Here is a 23,102-nt window from a genome sequence, read left to right as displayed (position 1 = left end):
TGAGTTGTGCCACAAGAAAAATCTTAGTACAGGTATTGATTTAAAAGTTATACTGGGGGAATGAAATCTCCATGACAACAACTTGACATTATCTATTCTACTAGCTTTTAGTTACTCTTACCTTCTGAAGTTTAGTTGAGATATAGTTACAACCCTGGCAAAATGAATGGGTACAAATTGCACTATGTAAGAATGGATTCTTCTCACATTTTCATCTACTGTATTTTCACACAAGAGCTACAAGCGCTTGCTGTTAGTATTGTGCCATATATTGTCAAATCAGATCCTCACCTTGGTGATTCTAGCATTTGCAAGGACATAAAAAGCAAAAGCAGGAATTGGGCATCGAGTTATTTGCACCTTCTCTGCCATTCAATGAGGATCATGGCTGAGTTTTAACCTCAGAGCTACTATCCATGAGAAACCTCGTAGGTGTTTAATACCCTGAATTGGTCAGTGACTGAGCTTCCGCAGCCCTACTAGATAGAGAATTTCAAAGACTCGCTTTCATCTGTGTGAAAAAAATTCTCGTCATTTCAGTCCTGAATGGTTGAACGCTGGGTTCGAAACACCACAGCCAGGAAAAACATCGTTCATATGTCAAGCTCCAGAAATATTTTGTATGTTTCAATGAGAATTCCTCTCATTCTTCGAATATCCAGAGTATAGATCTAGTTTATTTAATTTAATCCCTGCATTCCTGAAATCAATCTAATGAACCTTTGTGACTTTCCCTCTAATATGCTTCCTTAGGACGTGAGATCAGAGCCCGTATATAATAGTCCAGGTGAGGTCTCACCCACGGTTCTGTATAAATTTAATAAGCCATCTTTATTCTTGCACATAAAATCTCTGACGATAAAGGTCTATGTATCCTTTGCCTTTCTATTTGTTTGATGTACCTGCATTTAGCTTTCAATGATTTATATACACGGTAAGCTGGTCTTTCTGGATGCTGACATCTTTCAATCTCTTATCCTTTTTCAAATGTAGTATTTTTCTATTTTGTTTACTGTAATTTTATGTTCTTAATTTAAAACACTGATCCCAAGCCTCTCCTGCGATCGAAGGATAAAACTGATGGAATCACATATAATATTTTAATCAGTTTTCCACGTTCTGAAATTTGTTTAAGATTTCTGCTGTAATTGACACTTCAACACTTGAGATTGGAAATGGAAGTAGTTACCTTTTGAAGAAATTAAATTCTCAATAATTTGACTGTGCATGAACTTTAAATGTACAGCCTTGTTGCTATTACACGGCAAAAGCAAGGAGGCTCTGGAAACAATTTATCTGTCTTTAAATGTCTTCTGTAATTATGTATTTCTGATTTAATTTGAATATATATGTTGACACTGAAGAAAGTTACAAAACTGAATATTTTAACACAATGCTTTGTTTGGAATAGATAAACTCTTTCAAGACTCTGTTAAGAACCCATTTCTTCATTACTGGAGATAATCTTTCTAAATAAAAAGTGATAATTCAAAATCCACTTTCAAACTCTGTGGTTATTAAGAAATAAAGCTTCATCCATCTGCTGCGGGAAAATTGCCTAATAAATAAAAGCTGAAGGGTCCACAAGGTGTATTATTCTAGAATTATTGAACATTTCATATGTTGCTGTGTAATTCCAGAAGAAATTCTACAGCGCATTTGCAGGAGTCGCCTATTTTCAGTTCAATAGAGTAGGATGAAGCATTGGAAGGTTGGAAATTGTACCCTGCAGAATTAGCATAGACATTAGGCAACACAGTGAGCAATTGATCTATTAGAACGCAGCAACAATTGTCATGTCTCATGTTGCATATAACAACTTGCATTAATATTATACCTTTAACCAAAAAATTATTTGCCTGCTTAATTATCAAACTAAATATATTTGGGAGGTACATGAATCAGAATACATTACTCCTGTCTTTTAGTAGGCGATCCCACATCTACCAAATCACTATGATACCACTAGAGGCACTTGTGTTCACTATTACTGATAACCAGATGATCAATTCTGAAGCATGGCTAGGTTTAATTCATTATTTCATATTTATACTGATGTAGCGTGTAATATGTCATGCTATAAATGTATCACAACATACAAATTGAGTGGGCCTGAAAGTAACACAGAATATAAAGTAATATAATTGGAACTCTGGTTAATGTTGCATGAGGGTTGCTTGCAGTCTCAGTCTACGACCGAAATAATCATAATTGCAGCATATTATGACATTTATTATCAACCTCACGTTAAAAAATTATGAAGATAGACACAAAAATCTGGAGTAATTCAGCGGGTCAGGCAGCATCTCTGGAGTAAAGGAATAGGTGACGTTTCGGATCGAGACCCTTCTTCAGATCTTTCTTCAGAAAAAGTTATGATTTAGTTCCCTTAAAGCTGAGCTGTTTCAATGCTCCTGTCTTCAACTCTCTAAGAGTCTATCTTCTCAGTTGCAAATTGATACTCTTGAAGTTGACATGTTGGAACTTCCACTTTGACTCAAGAATAGAAAAAAAATCCAACAATTAGAAAAGGTTATTTTAAATCTGCACAGCACAGTAGGTGTGCTGCTGCCTCAGCACCAGAGACTCAAATTCCATCCTGACCTTGGATACGGTCTGTGTGAGTTCTCCCTGTGTCTCTATGGGTTTCCTTTGGGAGCTCTAGTTTCCTCTAACATCACAAAGACATGTTGATTGGTAGATTAATTGATCACTGAAAATTGTCCTCGGCAGGTAGCAGAGAAATAATATCTGGGGAGTGTCGATGAGAATCAGGGAGAGTAAAGAAAAGGGATTATTGTAGAAATACAGGTGTCAGAGGTTATGGGGGGGAGGGGGAGAGAATGGGGTTAGGAGTGAGAGATAGATCAGTTATGATTGAATGGCGGAGTAGACTTGATGGGCCGCACGGCCTAATTCTATTCCTATCACTTATGACCTTATGGCTAATTATCTAATTAGTGTAATAGAGTCGTTGACAGTTAACATGGACCCAGTTGGCCAAAATGAATATTTGCAAGTTATATGTCTTTAAGACACTCCGTGATGTTTTATAGAAACATATAAAATTATTAAGGGATTGCACACGCTAGATGCAGGAAGCATGGTCCTGATGTTGGGGGAGTCCAGAACCAGGGGTCACAGTTTAAAAAATAAGGGGTAGGCTATTTAGAACTGAGGTGAGGAAAACCATTTTCACCCAGAGAGTTGTGAATTTGTGGAACTCCCTGCTTCGGAAGGCAGTGGAGGCCGATTCACTGGATGCATCCAAAAGATAATTAGGTAGAGCTCTTAGGGCTGGCGGAATCAAGGGATATGGGGAGAAAGCAGGAACACAGTACTGATTGTGAATGATCAGCCCTGATCACATTGAATAGCGGTGCTGGCTCGAAAGGCCGAATGGCTTACTCCTGCACCTATGGTCTATGTATCTATGTATCACAGGTCCTTTCGGCCCACCGAGTCCGTACCCACCAGCGATCCCTGCACAATAACACTGTCATACACACACCAGGGACAATTTACAATTATACTAAGCCAAATAACCTACAAACCTGCACATCTTTGGAGTGTGGGAGAAAACCAGAGATCCGGGAGAAAACACATGTGGGTCACGGGGATAATGTACAAACTCCATACACACAACCACCCATAGTCATGCTCAAACCTGGGTCCCTGGCGCTGTGAGGCAGCAGCTCTACCCCTGAGCAACCGTGCCACCTGCTGTCCTCTAGTGAGGACAGATACATATGTTGCCTTTGCTTTATCATATGATCACTGAGGTAGTGCCCGTTGTAACAGATGGTTGTAGATCATTTTATTACCTGTTACAAACCCATGCAGCTGCTTTGAGATGCCTTTGCAAATTATTTGCTATTCCCTTGTGCAACTCTAAAGATATTTATTTGAGGAAATACAGAGCTTTATGGGACATATATGCTAGATTTATTCAGGATATTGTGGCATTGGCCAGCAGTATTGTCACAAGGACAATGGTCTCCATTTACAAATTCTAGCTCCAGATGGTTCACATTGATTTCACAAATGTCATCTGAGCACAAAACGCTGTGTTATTGCATCCAGGTTTTCTGAATATATCAATGAATTTTTTTATTGTGGACAGAGTTGGAACACAATCATCCCCATTTTCTAAGAAATAGACTTGCTAACTGTTCTAATGAAAGCATTATTTCTCAAGTAGTCACAGTTTGTGTTTTTGTTGTTCTTACTAGAACATATGAAGGACATAATATCATTGTTGGCTCACAAAAGTAAATGGAACATACAATACAGGAACTGGTCCTCCACCCACAATGTTTGTGTCAAACATGATGCCAAATTAAACTCATCTCATCTGCCACCATATGATCCATATTCTCCATTTCCAGCATATCCAGGAGGCTATCCAAATGCCTCTTAAATTTCACTTTCGCAACTCCCTCCACCAACACCCATGGCAGCATGTTTTTAGTTTTAGAGATACAGCACGGAAACAGGCCCTTCGGCCCCCCGAGTCCACTCCAACCAGCGATCCCTATCCCTGCATGTTAACATTATCCTGCACACAATATGGACAATTTACACGTACACCAAGCAAATTATCCAACAAACCTGTACGTATTTGGAGTGTGGGAGGAAACTGAATAACGGTGCTGGCTCGAAGGGCTGAATGGCCTACTCCTGCACCTATTGTCTATTTTCTAAACATTCCAAGTCTGTCCAACCTCTCCTCATAGCTAATACCCTCTAATCCAGACATCATTCTGGTAAACCTCTTCTGCACCTTTCCGCGGCCACCACACCATTCCTGTAATGAGGCAACCAGAACAGCACACAGCTAATTAAAGTCCTATAGAGTTGCATCATGACTTCCTAACACTTATACTCAGTGCCGCGATCTAGGAAGGCAAGCATGCCCAATGCCTTCTTTATCAGAGTGAAGAAGGCATAGGGCATGCTTGTCTTCCTAGATCGCTTGTAATGCCACTTTCAGGGAGTTATAGACTTGGACCGCAGGGTACGTCTGCACATCAATACTATCAAGAGTCTTAGGTAGACAAAAATGCTGGAGAAACTCAGCGGGTGCAGCTGCATCTATGGAGCGAAGGAAATAGGCAACGTTTAGGGCCAAAATCCTTCTTCAGACTGATGGATTAAGAGTCTTACCATTAATTTTATCTATTTGCATTGCATTCGATCTCCCAAAGTGCAACACTTGTGCAACACCTCGCACTTGTTCAGATTAAACTCCATCTGTCATTTCCCCACCCATTTCTGTAGCTGATATATAATACGCTGTATACATTGATTCTTCCTCATAGTCCATGACATCAGCAATCTTGGTATCACGTGCAAACTTACTATCCAACCCACTTACATTTACATCAAAGTCATTAATATGCAATCAATCATCGATATAACGGTGGGGAGGAATGGTGTCCGTTATTACCGATTGTACACTATAACTGAATAAAGGGGTTAATATGTACAGTATGATCGGCACAATAACCAGTAAACATACACTACACAATAAACCGCAAAGAACACAAAATACACACCTTGGGACGGGAAAGATAGAACCACCATTGTTGAGTTGCTGCCTTACAGCTCCAGAGACCCGGGTTTGATCCTGACCTTGGGTGCTCCCTGTGGCAGGGTGGGTTACCTCCGGGTGCTCAGGTTTCCTCCCACTTTGCGGAGACGTGCAGGTTTGTGGTTAGGTTGGCGTGTGTGCGTTCTGTGAGTCGCTGGTGGAGCTGTTGCCTCGCGGTGCCAGCGGCAGGGAAAAATGTCGGCGTTTCTGGAGCAGAGGCGGGCGTCAGCAGCCATTATGGTCTGGAGGCCACAAAATGAGTGAATGGGTGAATGGGGGGGGGGGGGGGGGGGGGGGGGGGAGTGGAGGATTTTATTTTAAAATGGGTACAATTAAAAAAAAATGTCTTGAGGAGTGCATAATTGAATGTAAAAGTGAATGAGCTAGCGACATGGAAAAAATGACGGAGTTTCATGACGGAGTGCTGGCGGACCAAGGAATCAAAGGCTGAATCTGGCACCCACAAACACCCACACACACACACACACAGTTTTAATATATAATAGATTTCTAACGTTGCTTTTTCCCATTTGTTACTTCCCGTTTTTTTAACGGTACTAATCTCTTTAGAATTTTAATAGTTCACGGTTATTTACTCCGCAAATTTAGACAATTTTTTGACCGCTTTCAAAAAAATTTGCTGTTGATTTGGAAAGACTCAGATAACCCCCCCTCTCTCCCCGCTCTTCCTCCCCCTCTCTAGACACGCCTGTGAGTTGGGGGCTATGCATGAGTGGATAGGGCGTGGATGAGGTAAAAGGAGCGAATGAATAATATCAAGGGGTGGTTAGTGTGTGTGTGGGGGGTGGTTAGTGTGTGTGTGATGCTGCAGGCGTCTCCCTGATTACCCTCTTGTTTTTAACACACATAAAAAGCCTTGGGATTTTCTTTAAATCAACTCACCAAAGACATTTTGTGGTCCCCTTTGGCCCTTCTAATTGCACGCTTGAGTTCTTTCCTCCTTGTTTTATATTCCTCAAAGGCACTGTCTGATTTTATCTTCTTAAATCTTGCATATGCTTCCTTTTTCTTTTTTGATGAATTAAGTACTCCATTAAGTAATTGCTAAAAGTATTTGATAAATCCTAAGCATTTGCAACATTTCAATATTTCCTCTCATAGAATATTGCTGTCTTTGCTACTTTGCTGTACTTAGACTTTATAATATGCTAACTTTATTAATTTGAGGCTTGACTATTCCAAAATACTCCCAGCTGACTTTTCTTATTGCATCCACTGAAGTTAATCAACACCACTCCCCATATCCTTAGTTGCACACAATCCTGTTCACACAAATCTGCAGGTCTTTATAACCTACATTCTTAACCTTGTTTTTAAATGATTGTTTGCTTTTGTTCTCTTTCTCATACTATCTCCAGCAACTTGTTTTGACACTGTATCTGTGATTTAGAAAAGATGAAAACCCAAGACCATTAGAAATAGGAACAGGAGTACGCCATTGTGGCCTTTGAACTTGATCTACCTTTTTGTCAAAATTACAGCGAACGTCAGCTCCATTTCCCAGCACTATGTCCATTTTCCTTGATTCACTTTATATCCAGAGATATGTTTTAAAAGAGCATTAGGACCGAGTCTCCACAACCATGAGTTATAAAAATCCAAAAGTGCACCAGGCTCTAAGTGAGTGAAAAATCTCTTCATCCTCAACAGCCTACCCTAGTCTCAAACTGGTCTTCGTCATCAGTCAGGGGAAGTATTCACCCTGCTTCTAGTCTGCCAAGGCCTTTAAAGAATTTTGTACGTTTTGATGAGATAGCACTTTAGAATCATAGAGTGTAAAACCAGGCCAACTTGCCCACACCGACCAACATGTCCAATCTACACCAATCCCATCTGGCTGTGTTTGGCCCATATCACTCTAAACCTGTTCTACCCATATACCTGTCTAAATGTTTCTTAAATGTTGCAATAGCACATGCCTCAACTACCTTCTCCGGCAAGCAAGTTCCATACACCTACCACCCTTTGTGTGAAAAAGTTACCCCTCAAGTTCCTATTAAATCTTTCCCCCCTCACCTTAAACCAATGTCCTCTGGTTCTCGATTCCCCTACTCTGGACAAGAGGCTCCGTGCATCTACCTGATTTATTCCCCTGCATTTTGGAAAATCTGACCAACTGGCTGTGCTTCTACGTCCTGCTTACAAGCGGTAACTGAAGTGGGAGGATCTGATACAGAAAGTGGTGCAGTGCTGGTCTGAGATGAGATCCTGTGTGAATGCTTTGAGTTGGTGCACTGGTCTATATTCAAGGCCAACCAAAATGAGTGTGCCACTGGCACTGCAGACTTCAACAGTAAGTGTGTAGAGGAATGTGTGCCTAAGATGACAATAGATATGTTCTCCAACAGAAAAAATGGAAGATCCATTGCCAAGTGAAGTCCAAGTCTGCAGCATTCAAGAAATCTCTTTGCAACCTTCACAAAGCTATCAAGGATGCGTATAAGGAATTAGTGTGCCGGGTTAACCACACAAACACCAGTCGATTGTGGCAAGGTTTGCATTCTATAACGGGCTACCAAGTGAAGTCTGGAGATATCGCTGGTAACAATGCCTCCTTCCCTAGTTAGCTCAATGGATTATATGCTCACTTTGAACAGCAGGTCAGTGGAGTGACAGTCTCGGGTGCATTTGTATCCACGGTCACTGTAATAAATGTCAGATTGGCCTTCCTGAGAGTGAACCTGCTGAAAGCGATTGGCTCTTTTGGAGTATTTGTGGACATCTTTAACCTCATCTTACTCTGTTATGAAGTTTCCATCTGCTTTAACAAGACCATATCAGCCAAAGAAGAGCAAGGTAGCATGCCTTACTGGAGCAGTGACTGCCTTCCGCCATCGCAAAGTGCTTCGTGAGGCTGGTCATAGAGCATATTAATTCCAGCCTCATTCACTGCAGTTCCCCTAACACCACAACAGGTACATGGTAGCCGCCATCTCCCTGGCCCTACACTCATCTCTGGAACATCTGGATAACAAGCACATCCACGTCAAACTTCTATTTATTGATCAAAGCTCTGTCATCAACACCATTATCCCAACCAAACTCATCTCCGAACTGCTGGACCGAGGAATCAGCAAACCATCTGTAACTGGATCCTCGACATCCTGACCCATAGACCACAATCAATGAGGATAGGCAGCAAAACATCCTCCATGATAATTCTCAAGACTGGTGCCTTGTAAGGATGTGTCTCAGCCCTTTACTATACTCCCTATACACTCGTGACCCTACAGCCAAATATTACTCCAACTCTATTTACAAGTTTGCAGATGACATCACCATGGTGGGTGGGATCTCAATCAATGATGAGATGGAGTACAGGAAGGAGATTGAGAGTTTAACAACATGGAGTCAAGCCAACAACCGCTCCCTAAATGATGATGATGATGATGATGGATGGGATTTATATAGCGCCTTTCTAATACTCAAGGCGCTTTACATCGCATTATTCATTCACTCCTCAGTCACACTCGGTGGTAGTAAGCTACTTCTGTAGCCACAGCTGCCCTGGGGCAGACTGACAGAAGCGTGGCTGCCAATCTGCGCCTACGGCCCCTCCGACCACCACCAATCATTCACACACATTCACACACATTCACACACAGGCAAAGGTGGGTGAAGTGTCTTGCCCAAGGACACAACGACAGTATGCACTCCAAGCGGGATTCGAACCGGCTACCTTCCGGTTGCCAGCCGAACACTTAGCCCATTGTGCCATCTGTCGTCCCAAATGCCAACAAGATGAAGGTAGCTAATGACTTCCAGAAAGGAGGTGGTGTACACGCCCCAGTCAGCATCAATGGTGCCGAAGTGGAGATGGTCGAGAACAGGTTCCTTGTGTGTACATCTCACCACCAATCTGTCTTGAATCAACTACTTTGAAACTACGACCATGAAAGCACTCTACTTCCTCTACTTCCTTTGTCGTCTGTGGAAGTTCGGCAAATCTCTAACAAATCTTACCAACTTGCACCATAGAGAGAATTATATCAGGATGCCTCACTGCTCATTTTGGCAACAGCCCTGCTCAAGACCGCAAGAAACTGCAGAGAATTGTGTATATAGCCCAGTCCACCACACAAACCATTCTCCCCCTACCATCACCTCCGTTTATACTTCACGCTGCCTTCAGAAAGCAGCCAACATAATCCAAGACCATTTACACTTTTCTTAATTCCTTCTTCCCTTTCCCATCAAACAGAGGATATAAAAGTTTGAAAGCATGATGCTGCCTCGCCCAGAGCTCCTCCAGCACTTTGTGTTTTGCTCTCCACACCCAAGCCTGGGTAGATTCACTGTTGAATTTGCACGAGGTTGCAGAGAAGCAGTTACTAACATGATTTTCATATATTACATTATTTGTTTAATATAGCTCCCTTTTAGTACAAATTTAGCATTCTCGGAACACATGTGAAACCTGGGCCAGGTGGTGACTTCTCACTGCGGACAGCACCCATTCGTTTGCCTGACAGCTGCTAATACCATGATCGCCAGCTCTCCTGTCAATGAAGATGCCGGGTATAGTCATAGAGTGATACAGTATGGAATCAGGCCCTTCGGTCCAACTTGCCCACACCGGCCAACATATCCCAGCTACACTAGTCCCAGCAGCCTGCACTTGGTCCATATCCCTCCAAACCTGTCCTATCCATGTACCTGTTCAAGAAGGAACTGCAGATGCTGGAAAATCGAAGGTACACTGAAGAAGGGGTTCGGCCCGAAACGTTACCTATCTCCTTCGCTCCACAGATGCTGCTGCACCCACTGAGTTTCTCCAGCATTTTTGTGTACCTATCCATGCACCTGTCTGACTGTTTCTTGAACGTTGGAATAGTCTCAGCCTCAACAACCATACACCTACCATCCTTTGTGTGAACAAGTTACCCTTCAGATTTCTATTACTCTAAATGTGGCCTCACCAACGTCTTATACAACTGCAACATGACCTCCCAACTTTTGTACTTAATACTCTGGCTGATGAAGGTTAATGTGCCAAAAGCCTTTTTATTCTACCCGATCTATTCTTCTCATGATTTTATACACCTCTAAAAGATCATCCCTCATCCTCTGGCGCTCCAAGGAGTAGAGTAGTGTAGAGTTGCCAACTTTCTCACTCCCAGGTCAAAATAAGGGACAAATTCCCAATGGCAATTCATTGACCAACTCGGCCATGGCTGGGTGAATGATGAGTTGGCCCGGGTGCAGGGCTGCACAGAAAGCCCAGCCGGCGGGCCAGCTGAGGAGTTCCGGCACCCCATCCAACTCATGAACCGATGATCAGCCAGGAGAAGGAGGGGTGGTGGTGTTGGCGGCAAGCGAAGGTCCAAAGGTCGGACAGCTGGCCAGGCTTCCTACCGACGGGGCCACGGGCGAGGCGCTGCTGCTGCACTCAATGGGCTGCACTACGTTGGGACGCGTGAGGCGGGGCCGGACGCGGCGCTCCGGCCGTCCCCTCAACCCAAGAAGTAGCAGTCAAATACGGGACAAGGGCGGTTCTGGATAGCACAAATCAATTTAGCCCAATATATGGGATGTCCTGGCTTTACGAATAAGGGGTAAGTCATTTAGAACGGAGATGAGGAAACACTTTCTCACAGAGAGTTGTGAGTGTGGTATTCTCTGCCTCAGAGGGTGGTGGAGGCTGGTTCTCTGGATACTTTCAAGAGCAGGCATGAGACAGGAACAATCTGAAAAAAGAGTAAGAGAGATGGTGGTCCCAAGGGGCAACGCCCCAGGCGGGGGATAAAGGGGGCAGTGCCCCCCCCCCCATAGGCAGGAACTTTTTGATAACTGTACCTTGAAATGACACCGTTTTCTTGCCTGTTTACCCTTAATTTATACTATCTTTTTTAATTGTACCTTAAAATGACACAATTTACTTGTTTGTCACCTTAAATTACAGAAAATTTGTGATACCAACTCCTTGCTTGTTTACACTTAAGTCATATTTTATATTACACCTACACCTACTTGTAACACGATACCTGTTCCTTGCTTGTTTACTGTAATTAGAGAGAAGTACCCTTTACCACTGTATTTAAACGCCAAATGAATTTCACTCTTAACAGTTAGGATGAAAATTATGATCCATCTACTTCAAAGATGATCATATTGTGCTACATAGCAACAGTCAAATGAAGTACAGTGGACAAAATATTAACATCTCAACCTGGAATTTAAGACATTATTTGAAAATAACGCTTCACAAAATTTAAAATTAAAGATTTCATTTCTTTAAATCTATGGTCAAATTATTATTTGTTTTAAATAAGCGAATAATCTTTTTTTGATTGCTGGACATTTTTTTTTTAAATTAATTTTATTTATTAGAAGTAAGTACAATAATGTGTCACCTTTTTTCAGGTGCCAAATATATATTGGCATATTACATTTTATGTACAGCTTCATTTTTTTTTTTGGAAAATGAGAGAGACGAGATAATAGATAGAAAAACATGTGATGTATAGTTGTGAAAAAGGCAAGGGAAGAGAGAAAGTGAGGAAAAGAGGTAAAAAATAAGGAGCGAAAGAAAAAGAAAGAATACAAAGTAGGAGATAGGAGATAAGTATTTATATTCTTGACCATCCCTCACCCAGTCCTGAAACAGTTGTTTTTTACGATTTTGTTGCACCATATGCTTCCAAAAAATCAATAAATGGAGACAAACTCGTTAAGAATTGGTCTGGTTTATCTGTTAGGAGGAATCGCATTTCTTCAAGATGTGCTGTGTCCAACATATTTATAATCCACATTTTCAGCGTTGGTATGGGTGTATTTTTCCAAAATTTAAGCATACGTTTTTTTGCTATTATTAACCCATAATTAAAAAATGAATTTTGAAATGTGTTCAATTTATTCCCGTCTCCCATTACTCCAAGTATAATCATTTCAGTGTTAGGCTCCATTTTTATCTTGAATAATTTTGTAAATATATCAAATATATCGCACCAGAATTTATGAAGTTTTATGCAGGAAACAAAAGAATGTGATATAGTGGCATTCTGAGATAAACATTTGTCACAAATGGGAGACGTATTTGGATAAAATTTATTCAATCTAGTTTTTGAATAATATAATCTATGTAAAATTTTAAATTGAATTAAGCTATGTCTTACATTAATCGAACATTTATGTATATATATCAAATACTTTTCCTATGTTTCTTTCGTAATTTTAATCATTAGTTCTCGTTCCCAATCTTCTCTAAGTGCCTCTGTCGATGGTAGTTCTATATTTAAAATACTACCATATAGATATGATATTAATTTCTGTGTCAGCCTTAATATTCATGCTGGACATTTTCTGATTGCCAGAATTTGCAAAGTCAGTGACTATTAAGGAATGCTAATTGCTGACTCAATGGCGAGTTCAAGTTGGAAATGCAACAATACATTGTATTGCACAGCCAGAAGGCATCCCGACGCGCCGCGGCTGTGGTCTTGCGGGTAGAAGCCCGGGTTGGATGAAGCGGCCGACGGCGCCCACGGCTGGGGCCCGGGTCAGCGAAGCCTCGGGACGATGGGGCCACGGCGGCGGTGAAGCCTCGCAGTGTCGGCAATACCTTACCAAATTTCAAAATCCACAGAAATCACGGAGAAATCTCATACCTGCAAGAGAGAGCTAGATAGGGCTCTTGAAGAGAGCGGAGTCAGGGGATATGGGGAGAAGGCAGGAACGGGGTACTGATTGGGGATGATCAGCCATGATCACAGTGAATGGCGGTGCTGGCTTGAAGGGCTACTCCTGCACCTATTGTCTAATACAGGACAGTTGGCAAACCTAGGAAGGATGTGTAGGAAGGAACTACAGACACCGGTTGATACCGAAGATAGTCACAAAATGAATGCTGGAGTAGTAATGCCCAGCGGGCCAGGCAGCTTGTGTGGAGAAGTGGCCTCGCTGCCAATGGACCCAATCAGCCACCAAACAGGCAGCCACCGGCCCGGAAATGACGTCAGCGCACCGGCACCGTCGCAGGGGCGGGACCACCATGTGATTGACGGGCGGGTCAGCCAATCAGTGGTCGCGGACGTGACGTAGGAGCCACGGTTACAGCCCATGGACGGCGGCGCCTGTGAATGTGTGGGCGGGACCAGCGAAGTTGTCAACGTCAGTTTTCCAGCGTCACCAGAAGATGGCGGCCACCAGGAAGCGGTGGGGGATTGGGCGTTGGTGACATTACAGTAGTGGCCGGTGTGGGAGACGGTGAATGGGACACTTCTGCTCTCAGCGTGCGAGCGAGCGGATGAGTGACGGCCCGATGAGTGGTGTCGAAAGTGGCAGAGAGAGGTTCTCATCCTCTGCTCTGCCCAGGTGGCTGCTGCTGTTCGCTGTGTCCTGCCTGGGGTTGCGGATGGTGGCAGCGATGGGGAAGGAAGAGAAACGCCAACTCAGGTGAGTGGCAATGCTCATTTCTCGCCCCCCCCTATCCCATGCTACATACAGAAAAAAATGCTTCCAGGAAAGGGTTAATTTATATCTCTGGGGGTTTAAGTGCGGGGGGGGAGGGGGGATATTTTGATTATTGTGAAGTCTGCTGCCTGATCGACTTTTAAAGTGTGTGCATTGACGTGCATGTGTCAGAATAGATTATATCATGGTTCATAACTGTGTAATAATAAATCTGTCCTTTATAAAATCTGTTGGCAGCTGGCAAATTAATGTGTACAGCTATAGAACTTTATATAGTTTTCTCATTCCTTGATGATGACATTGCTTTTCAATAACAGCTGTAAGACAGTAAGTAAAATATTGAACTGTAATGGATCTCATGCATTTGGAAACAGAGTCATTGCAACAGGTGACTGGATTAAGTAGTAAGAAAGGAAATGTATGTCAAATCTCAGCAAACTGCACAGGACATAATCAATTTTAATTCTTATGAGGGTCTGCAACTTTGACTGTTACTACAGATGCTGTCTGATCTGTTGTATTTTCCTAACATTTTCTGTTTTTAAAGCACATACTGCAATTAGATAGACCAAGTAATTGATTATTTAGTTCCAAATCTGCAAAGATGAAAGATATGATCTGTCCAAAGTTTTAAAAATGAATCGAATGTTTTCCTTTTGATAAACTTAAAAAATATAATGTTAGTAAACATACTGCAAGGTAAGCTTACTAAGGAATCAGCTGAAGTGCTCTGCTGCACATTCAATCTTCATTTATTATTAGATCTGAAATCCATTCGGATTGCACCTCAGTGACATTGGCATCACCTAGGTTTGCATATTAAGAGATTCTCTAAATTCCATAATACCTTGATGTTTCTAACTTTGGGCAAACTAGCATGTTGGGTAGATCTAAAAATAAAATAATTGGTGTTACATACAAATGGAAATATTGCATTTCTTTAGATTTCATAATTAGATTGTTTGTTTTATTCGACAAGAAATACTGCTTAAAGACTCAATTGTTATAGTGAAAAGGCTCCCTTCAGAATTTATGTTTTATCATTTGTAACAATTTTAATGTAATAGCAGATTCCAAAATCTTTGAAAAATGATTGTCTCGTTTTAAAATTAATCACTATAGAATAACATTATCTTGCAATATTTCAGATAATTGATATTTTCTAGTAAAATCAGTATTGTTGAAGGGATACTGTCCTCAGACTGAGGATCAAATATTGAACATCACTCAAATAGCTCTGATGATTCGTGCTTGTAATCTCATGAAAGAGACAACAAAACAATGTAGCATATGTTGCACACATGGATACTCTGTCTCCCTTAACATGAATCCAAATATTTCATTATTTTATGGCCTTCAATCACATTGGTCTCAATTTTCTTTTTCTAAGGAACCAGTTCCTTCAGCCTATCAGTAAAGTTATTTTCTTTAAAAAGGTCTTCCACTCCACAAACTTGAAAGATGCATAATTCCACATTGTGGAAGATGAAAGCTAGACATAGTATCCTAACTGAGACCTAACTAAGATCATAACCAGGAACAGCATAATGCACTTTGCCCTGAAGGAATTGCCCTTTCAATTGAACAATAAAACTGCTAGTTTTAATTATGGCAATGTGGCAGTAGTCACCAGCCATTTGAGTGATTCATGCTAATATGCCAATACCCGGATCTTTTTCACTCTCCAATGGCTTAAATTTATTTTATGTAATATTCACTTATCTTTGGTGTTGTCCAGCATATTTGTACTCTAGTTGAATTTTTCAAGTTTAAAAATAAATCATCAAACACTGGCTCGACTCCTGAAGAAATTGAGATGTGCTTACAACAGCTGATAATTCTAACAGCTTTTCATCTGCAAGCATGCATATCATTCCAACAAATGCATATAAATGTCATTAATGAAAACAGTAAAGAGTAACAGTCATAATTTTTGTGAAGCATCAACAGTAACTAGTTTGTTTTTCCTAATTTTGCATACATTTTATTTTGTACGATGAGATGCTCCGATAACTCCCCTGTCCCAAAATGTCATACCCAATCATCTGGGAATTCCTAGGAAGTTTAGTATTTTGTGTCTGCCCCTCAATTGGCAAGTTTTGAATTATAGTTTGAATTCGATCAAAGCTTTAATAGATTGCTGTGCAATTTTGTTTTTGATATGAAGTCAAATTTGCTAGTTTAATCAGTTACCATATGCACACTCATTTAAATTGATTATGTAATTAATTTTGAAATAGCTTAATTACCAGTGAACTGCCAGTTCCACATTCTTGTGAATACAAGATTTGATCATTTAATTTCATTTTGTTGTTTAATGTTCCTCAGCGAAACAAAGTTACTTGCAAAAAAAGTCATGAACTATTTTAAATACTGTATGGCATTATTGTTAAAGGATGTGTACATAAATGTCTAAGTTCTTGTACTTTTCGGTTTGCTTTTGAATCAGTAATTGACAGAGATTTACCAAGCAGCAATACTGAAAACATTAAATGATTAAAGTGAAGCTGCAAACGCTCAGCATAGGAGCACCGCAAGGCTGCGTACTCTCCCCTCTCCTCTACTCTCTCTACACCAATGACTGCACCTCCACTGACTCCTCTGTCAAGCTTCCCAAGTTTGAGAATGACACAACCCTGATTGGACTGATCCAGGATGGGGAAGAATCTGCCTACAGATGGGAAGTGACACAGTTGGCGGTCTGGTGCCATCGCAACAACCTGGAGCTCAATGCTCTTAAGACAGTGGTATTGATTGTAGACTTTAGGATTACTCCCCCTCCCCACTCATCATCAACAATACCACAGTCACATCTGTGGAGTCCTTTATGTTCCTGTAATCATCATCTCCAAGAACCTTAAGTGGGGGGCTACTATCGACTCTACTGTCAAAAAGGCACAACAGAGGATGCACTTCCTGAAGAAGCACAATCTGCCACAGGCAATGATGGCCCAGTTCTATACAGCCATTGTAGTGTCTGTCCTCACCTTCTCCATAATGGTATGGTTTGGCTCAGCCACCAAGCACGACATCCGGAGGCTGCAGCGAATCGTCCGATCAGCTGAGAAGGTTATTGGCTGCAACCTTCCCTCCATTGATGAATTGTACACTGCAAGGGCCAGGAAGCGAGTGGGTAAGATCAATTCTGACCCCTCTCACCCTGGCCACAAACTCTTTGAATCACGTTCCTCTGGAAGACGACTCCGAAGTGTCAAAGCTGCCACAGCCAGACATGAAAACAGCTTTTTACCACGAGTAGTAGCTCTACTCAATAACCAAAATTCTGTAGCCTCCTTTTGCTCTGGTATTTTATTTAATTCACATGTTTAATCAATAATGTTTTATTATTAATGTTTATGTGTTATTCCTAACAGTCACTATATGTCGTTGTCACTTGCGGGCGGAGCACCAAAGCAAATTCCTTGTATGTGAATACTTGGCCAATAAGCTAATTCATTAAATCAAACATGAAATTGAGTTATAGACAGTCATAGAGTGATACAGTGTGGAAATGGACCAGCTACAATAGTCCCACCTGATCCATAACCCTTCAAACCTGTCCTATCCATGTACCTGTCTAACTTTTTCTTAAATGTTGGGATAATCCCTGCCTCAACTTCCTCCTCTGGCAGCTTGTTCCATGCACCCACCCTCCTTTGTGTGAAAAGGGTACCCCTCAGATTCCTATTAAATCTTTTCCCCTGCACCTTAAACCCATGTCCTCTGGTCCTCGATTCGCCAACTCTCAGTAAGAGACTCTGTGCAACTACCTGATTTGTTCCTCTCATGATTTTATACACCTCAATAAGATCACTCCTCGTCCTCCTGCACTCCAAGGAATAGAGTCCCAGCCTACTCAACCTCTCCCTATAGCTCAGACCCTCTAGTCCTCGTAAAATATCTCAATTTCGTAACACATTCTATTTATATTGGGGGAATTAAATACAGTCTTGAAAATTTTCCACTTTAAAAGTTATAATGGGCATTTTATAGTAAGCATTTTGCCTACAACACTATTTGATTTAGATGTTGATGCAGATGTTTGCAAGCAATTTGTTGCATTAGGGGGCAGTGGAAGGTGATGTGTGGTGCAAAAAAGCACATTCATCCTATTCTCTGTAACAAATGTCCACCCTCACGGACATCAGACGCAAAGTGCGTGTCCCAAACAAGTCCATCTGCAATCAATAAAAAGTACCATGCACTTCTGTACTAACCTGTTTTGGTTTCTTTTAATGTGAAGCACATTCATTTTTACATGAAATTAGTCCCTACCACATTTGATTTGAGTTATTTAGTTTACAACACAAGCGTATGTTATAGTTTTCCATCCCATTGGAAGAGCCTGTACCCCATCTTGAGCAATCTAATTTTCCAGACAATGCCTTTCTAATGTGCTCCTGTTCATGGACAAATCAGCATTTTCTGAAAATACTTTTATGGTCATAATGTTTTATTGTGTACTTAATTGTGCAAATGGTGCAGAAGCTTAACTGATGACATATATTTTAGACATGAAATAGTCAATTGGGAGACTACAATTTTTGTCTAGATTTTCTTACCTCAACATTGGAGTTATTATGGCAAATCAGACTAAAAAGTGGAAAGGAATTGTCAACCATGAATAAATGACAGTCGCCATAAATGTTTAGTCTTGATGCAACAGATGTGATTTTGTTTTTTTTAGCCTTTTGCTCTTAATTATAGCTAAGTTTAGAAATGGTGCATGAAATTGTATCAAGAGTGGCAAAACAACCCCTGAAAATAGCATGATTGTATTAAAGAAATGATGTTGGGAATCTAGAAACCTGATTTCTCTTGCTGTGAATGGTCCCTAGAGATGACTCACCCGATGCTTTCTACAAATCATATGCAAATCCAATCATTTTTTAAAAATACACGGCTGTTTACCAGATATGTAAAGGAGTCCTCGTCGAAGCCTGTGGACAATCAGAAGACAATTATACAGGAAGCAGAGTATGAATGTTCATCTCTCGTTTATTCTTTGCTTCAGAGCACTTCATGGCTTGTGAATTTGTGGTGAAATGCAGCAGTCAGTTTGTGCGCAATAATATTCTATTAACAGCAAACAGATTGGAGTCTTGGTGATAGCAACATTTAATCCTGAATTTATTAAATGTTGACCATAACTTGTTGATGATTGACATGGTGCAGTTAAAAGTGAAATTCAGAGAATTCATTGTCAGTAACATCTGCTGCTCCATTGGGCAACCATCTCCTGTGTATTCTCCTTAAATCAGTGAATTGTCCAAAAAGTTGTTTCCAGCTTATTCTCCTTGCAAAATATAAACATTTAGGAGCATTTTCTCTCAAATGAAGAACAAGAGCAAGCCAAGCAGCTCCATACAATCTGATGCCCCACCATACAATGAGATAAGGCACAATATCATTAAAACATCTGCTCTCGTTTCCCAACTACTCCAGTTCCTTTCACCCCTCAGCTTATCAAAAATCTAACTCTGCCTGAAAATTGTCTATTGGGGTACTGATTATGGATGATCAGCCATGATTACAGAGAATGGCGGTACTGGCTTGAAGGGCCGAATGGCCTACTCCTGCGCCTAATGTCTATTGCCTATACAAATATTCAAAGATTTTGCTTGCTCCACCCGTCAAGGAAGCAAATTGCATAGACACTTTGGGGGGGGGGGGTACTTTCTCAACTGGGTGACCCCCTTATTTTCAAACAGTAAGTTGTAGATTCTCTTTTTATATATTTTCTATATATCTCTATCTCTGTATTACTAAAACTCTCATCTTGTTTGTTTGGCCGTTTGTTTGCCGGGTTTGTATTTGCGCAAAGATGGTACACGATAGTGCTATAATATTTGGCCCACTTTATTCACCATTGTCCTGTGATGTAAATTAAACAAGTTTCATTCAGATTGATGGTATATTTTACGTTATTGATCTTTAAAACTTGAAAAAATTTTGCTCCGCCCCCACTTGCAATCTTTATTTGACAGGCGCCCCAACAGCCCCCTGCACCAGGACACTCACCTGCCCCCGCCTCAAGCTTTCCCCCAGCTCCAGGACGCTCCCCCCCCGACAGCCCCCACCTCAAGTACAACTTCGTCGTCGCCCTGCTGGAGAAAACTGGGTCGGCGGTGGTTTACATCGAGATCCTGGGGAAGTGAATAGGGAGACTGGGGAGATTGAGGGAGGGAGAGGGAGGGGAAAGTGGGAGAGGTGAGGAGGAAGTGGGGGAGGAGGGGGGATGCAGAGAGAGGAGGGGGATGGGGAGAGGGGATATGGAGGGAGGGAGTGACTGAGGGTAGGGAGAGGTGAGGAGGGAGTGGGGGAGGGGTGGAGGACGGGAAAGAAGAGGGAGGGTGAAGAGGGGGAAGGTGTGCTGGGGGATGAGGGGGAATGGAGGAGGATAGCGGTAGGAAGAGGGATGGTGAGGCACAGTTGGGGAGGGTTGCCGTGACTCGCGTCACAACGGGGATCTCTAGCGTCACAACGGGCACCCCTCAACTGCGCCCAACGGGTCCCAATTGGTCTAGTATTATATAAAAATATCATATCCATCCTGTCAAGGCAATTTTGGATTATTTATATTTCCTACTCTGTCCAACCTTTGTTCATAAAATGACCTGCCTATTCCAGACATCTACGTATTTGGTTAATTATCTCCAAATAGTTTCTATAATGCATTAATATCCTTCCTTAAATAGGATGCAGTCCCATACAACTGAAGCATAATCTGCCTGCTTCTGCATTCAGTCCCCCTTGCAGTAAACAATAGCATTCTGATAGTTCTCCTAATTACTGTCTGTGCCTAAATACTAGCCGTTGGTGAATCATGCAGCGGATACCAAAATTAATCTGCATGTAGGAGATCCGCAATCTCTCATCATTTTAGTAAGGTCCTTTTTTACTTCTTTTCCTGCCAAAATATTGCTTTTCCCCCTCATTAAGGACAATCCCCATGTTATTGGCCATTCAGGTAACATCCTTGAAGAATGCACAAATCGCTACCCAGAAATGTGAGATACAGAATAAAATTGGCAAACATTTCAATTCATTTTTTTCAGCTCGTCTTTCTTGATGCATGCACAGTTGGTGCAGCTTCACATTACAGAAAATTGCAACAGAGGCTATATTTTAGGAATGTAATCCCCTTTACTTTGTATTGCCTGTATGCTCCCACTTAGTTTACTTCTATGTCTCTTCGTAGCCACCTCGCGTAGCCTTATCTTTGATTAAACAATGTCTTTTACACCCTTCTACCAAATTATTTGTACCAATTGTAAATTGATTCCATCCAATACCAGATAAGCAATGTAGTGGGATACAGTCTAATCAGCCATGATATTATTAAAAGACAGAGCAAACTGTAAGGGGCATGGTGCCTGGTTCTGTTCATAATTGGTGTGTTCATTCTCCTTGTAATACAGTGTGGATACAGGCCCTTCTGCCCCATTTGTCCGTGCTGACCAAAATGCCCGATTTAAGCTAGTTCAATTTGCCTGCTCTTGACCCATGTCCCTCTGAACCTTTCCTATCCATGTACCTGTTCAAATGACTTTTAAATGTTATTAATCTACCTGCCCCAGCTACTTTTGACATGCGCACCGTCTTCCATGTGAAGCGATTTCCCCTTGGATCCTATACTAACCATGCCTTGGTTAGTCATCCAAATTGTTGATATAGGAGGTAACAACAAAGAACCCAGCACTGATCCCTGTGGCACACTGCTAGTCACAGATCTCCAATCCAAAAAACAGCCTTCCACCATCATCCTCTGCTTCCTACTATGGTCAGTTATGTATCCAATTATCTAGCTCTCCCTGGATCTAACCTTCTACACTCGCCTACCTTTTCATTAGCATTGCTAAAGTCCATATAGACAACATCCACCGCCTTGCCTCGTCAATCCATATAGCCAAAGTTCACTGCCCTGCCCTCACCAATCCTGATTCTTACTTCCTCATTGAACCCCAAAGCACTTTACATGTAATTAATTAATTTTGAATTATGATACAACAAAATTAACCCTCCCAGCATTGTGTTGAATTGTACAGGTGCAATAGTGAAACTGGCTCACATTTTTGGGTTTAAGAAAGAACTGGCGATGCTGGAAACATCGAAGGTAGACAAAACTGGGTCTCGACCAGAAACGTCACCTATTCCTTCGCTCCATAGATGCTGCCTCACCTGCTGAGTTTCTCTAGCATTTTTGTCTACCGTAGGCTTTTGGGTTCATTATTATTGTCATGTGTACTGAGGTAAAGTGAAAAGCTTTGTTTTGCATGCTATCCAATTAGATCAGATAGCAATATGCATGAATACAATCAAGCCAAACTCAAGTATAATAGGTAGAACAAAGGGGATGATAGAGTGCAGCATATAGTGCTCAGCATTATAGCACATCAATTCCATAGTTACCATTGTTGGTAATAATAATGCCCAGGAACTTGCAGCTCTCAACCATTTCTACTTTAGTTTAGTTTAGAAATACAACACGGAAACAGGTCCTTCGGCCCACCAGGTCTGCGCTGACCAGCGATTCCCACACACTAACACTATCTCCACTCACTAGGGACAATTTTTACATTTATCATGCCAATTAACCTACAAACCTGTACGTCTTTGGAGTGTGGGAGGAAACCGAAGATCTCGGAGAAAACCACCACAGTTCATGGGGAGAACGTACAAACCCCGTACAGACAGCACATGTAATCGGGATCGAACCTGGGTCTCCGGTGCTGCATTCGCTGTAAGGCAGCAGCTCTACCGCTGCGCTACCGTTTCATCATCATTGATGCTGATTGGAGCATGTTCCTCACCACGCTTCCTGAAGTCAATAACTAACTCCTTCGTCTTGCTGACGTTGAGCATGAGGTTGTTGGCCTGAAACCCTGGTACTACGTTCTCTATCTCCTTCCTGTATTCCGTCTTTGTGATTAGATCCACCACAACGACACTGTCCACTGCAAACTTGTGGATGGAGTTACAGCTGAATTTGACCACACAGTTGTGGGAGTGTAGGGGCACAGAGAGTACAGTGTAATAGGGGACTGAGAATACACCTTTGCAGGGCATTGGTGTT

At 41.6% G+C, this 23,102-nt stretch overlaps 1 protein-coding gene across 3 annotated transcripts in view; it reads left to right on the top strand.

The window, feature by feature from the left end:
• The first annotated feature begins 13,739 nt into the window (after positions 1 to 13,739).
• The window catches only part of edem3 (ER degradation enhancing alpha-mannosidase like protein 3), a 66,216-nt gene continuing 56,853 nt past the window's right edge, over positions 13,740 to 23,102 (top strand). For all 3 annotated transcript variants that reach the window (XM_033028156.1, XM_033028155.1, XM_033028157.1), the window contains exon 1: positions 13,740 to 14,008. In XM_033028156.1, the coding sequence (XP_032884047.1) occupies positions 13,824 to 14,008 (185 nt within the window). In that variant the 5' untranslated portion in view covers positions 13,740 to 13,823. The remainder of the gene's footprint in view (positions 14,009 to 23,102) is intronic.

This window comes from Amblyraja radiata, chromosome 10 (genome assembly GCF_010909765.2).
Source record: "Amblyraja radiata isolate CabotCenter1 chromosome 10, sAmbRad1.1.pri, whole genome shotgun sequence".
NCBI lineage: Eukaryota > Metazoa > Chordata > Chondrichthyes > Rajiformes > Rajidae > Amblyraja > Amblyraja radiata.
This window is presented reverse-complemented; position numbering and strand designations above follow the sequence as displayed.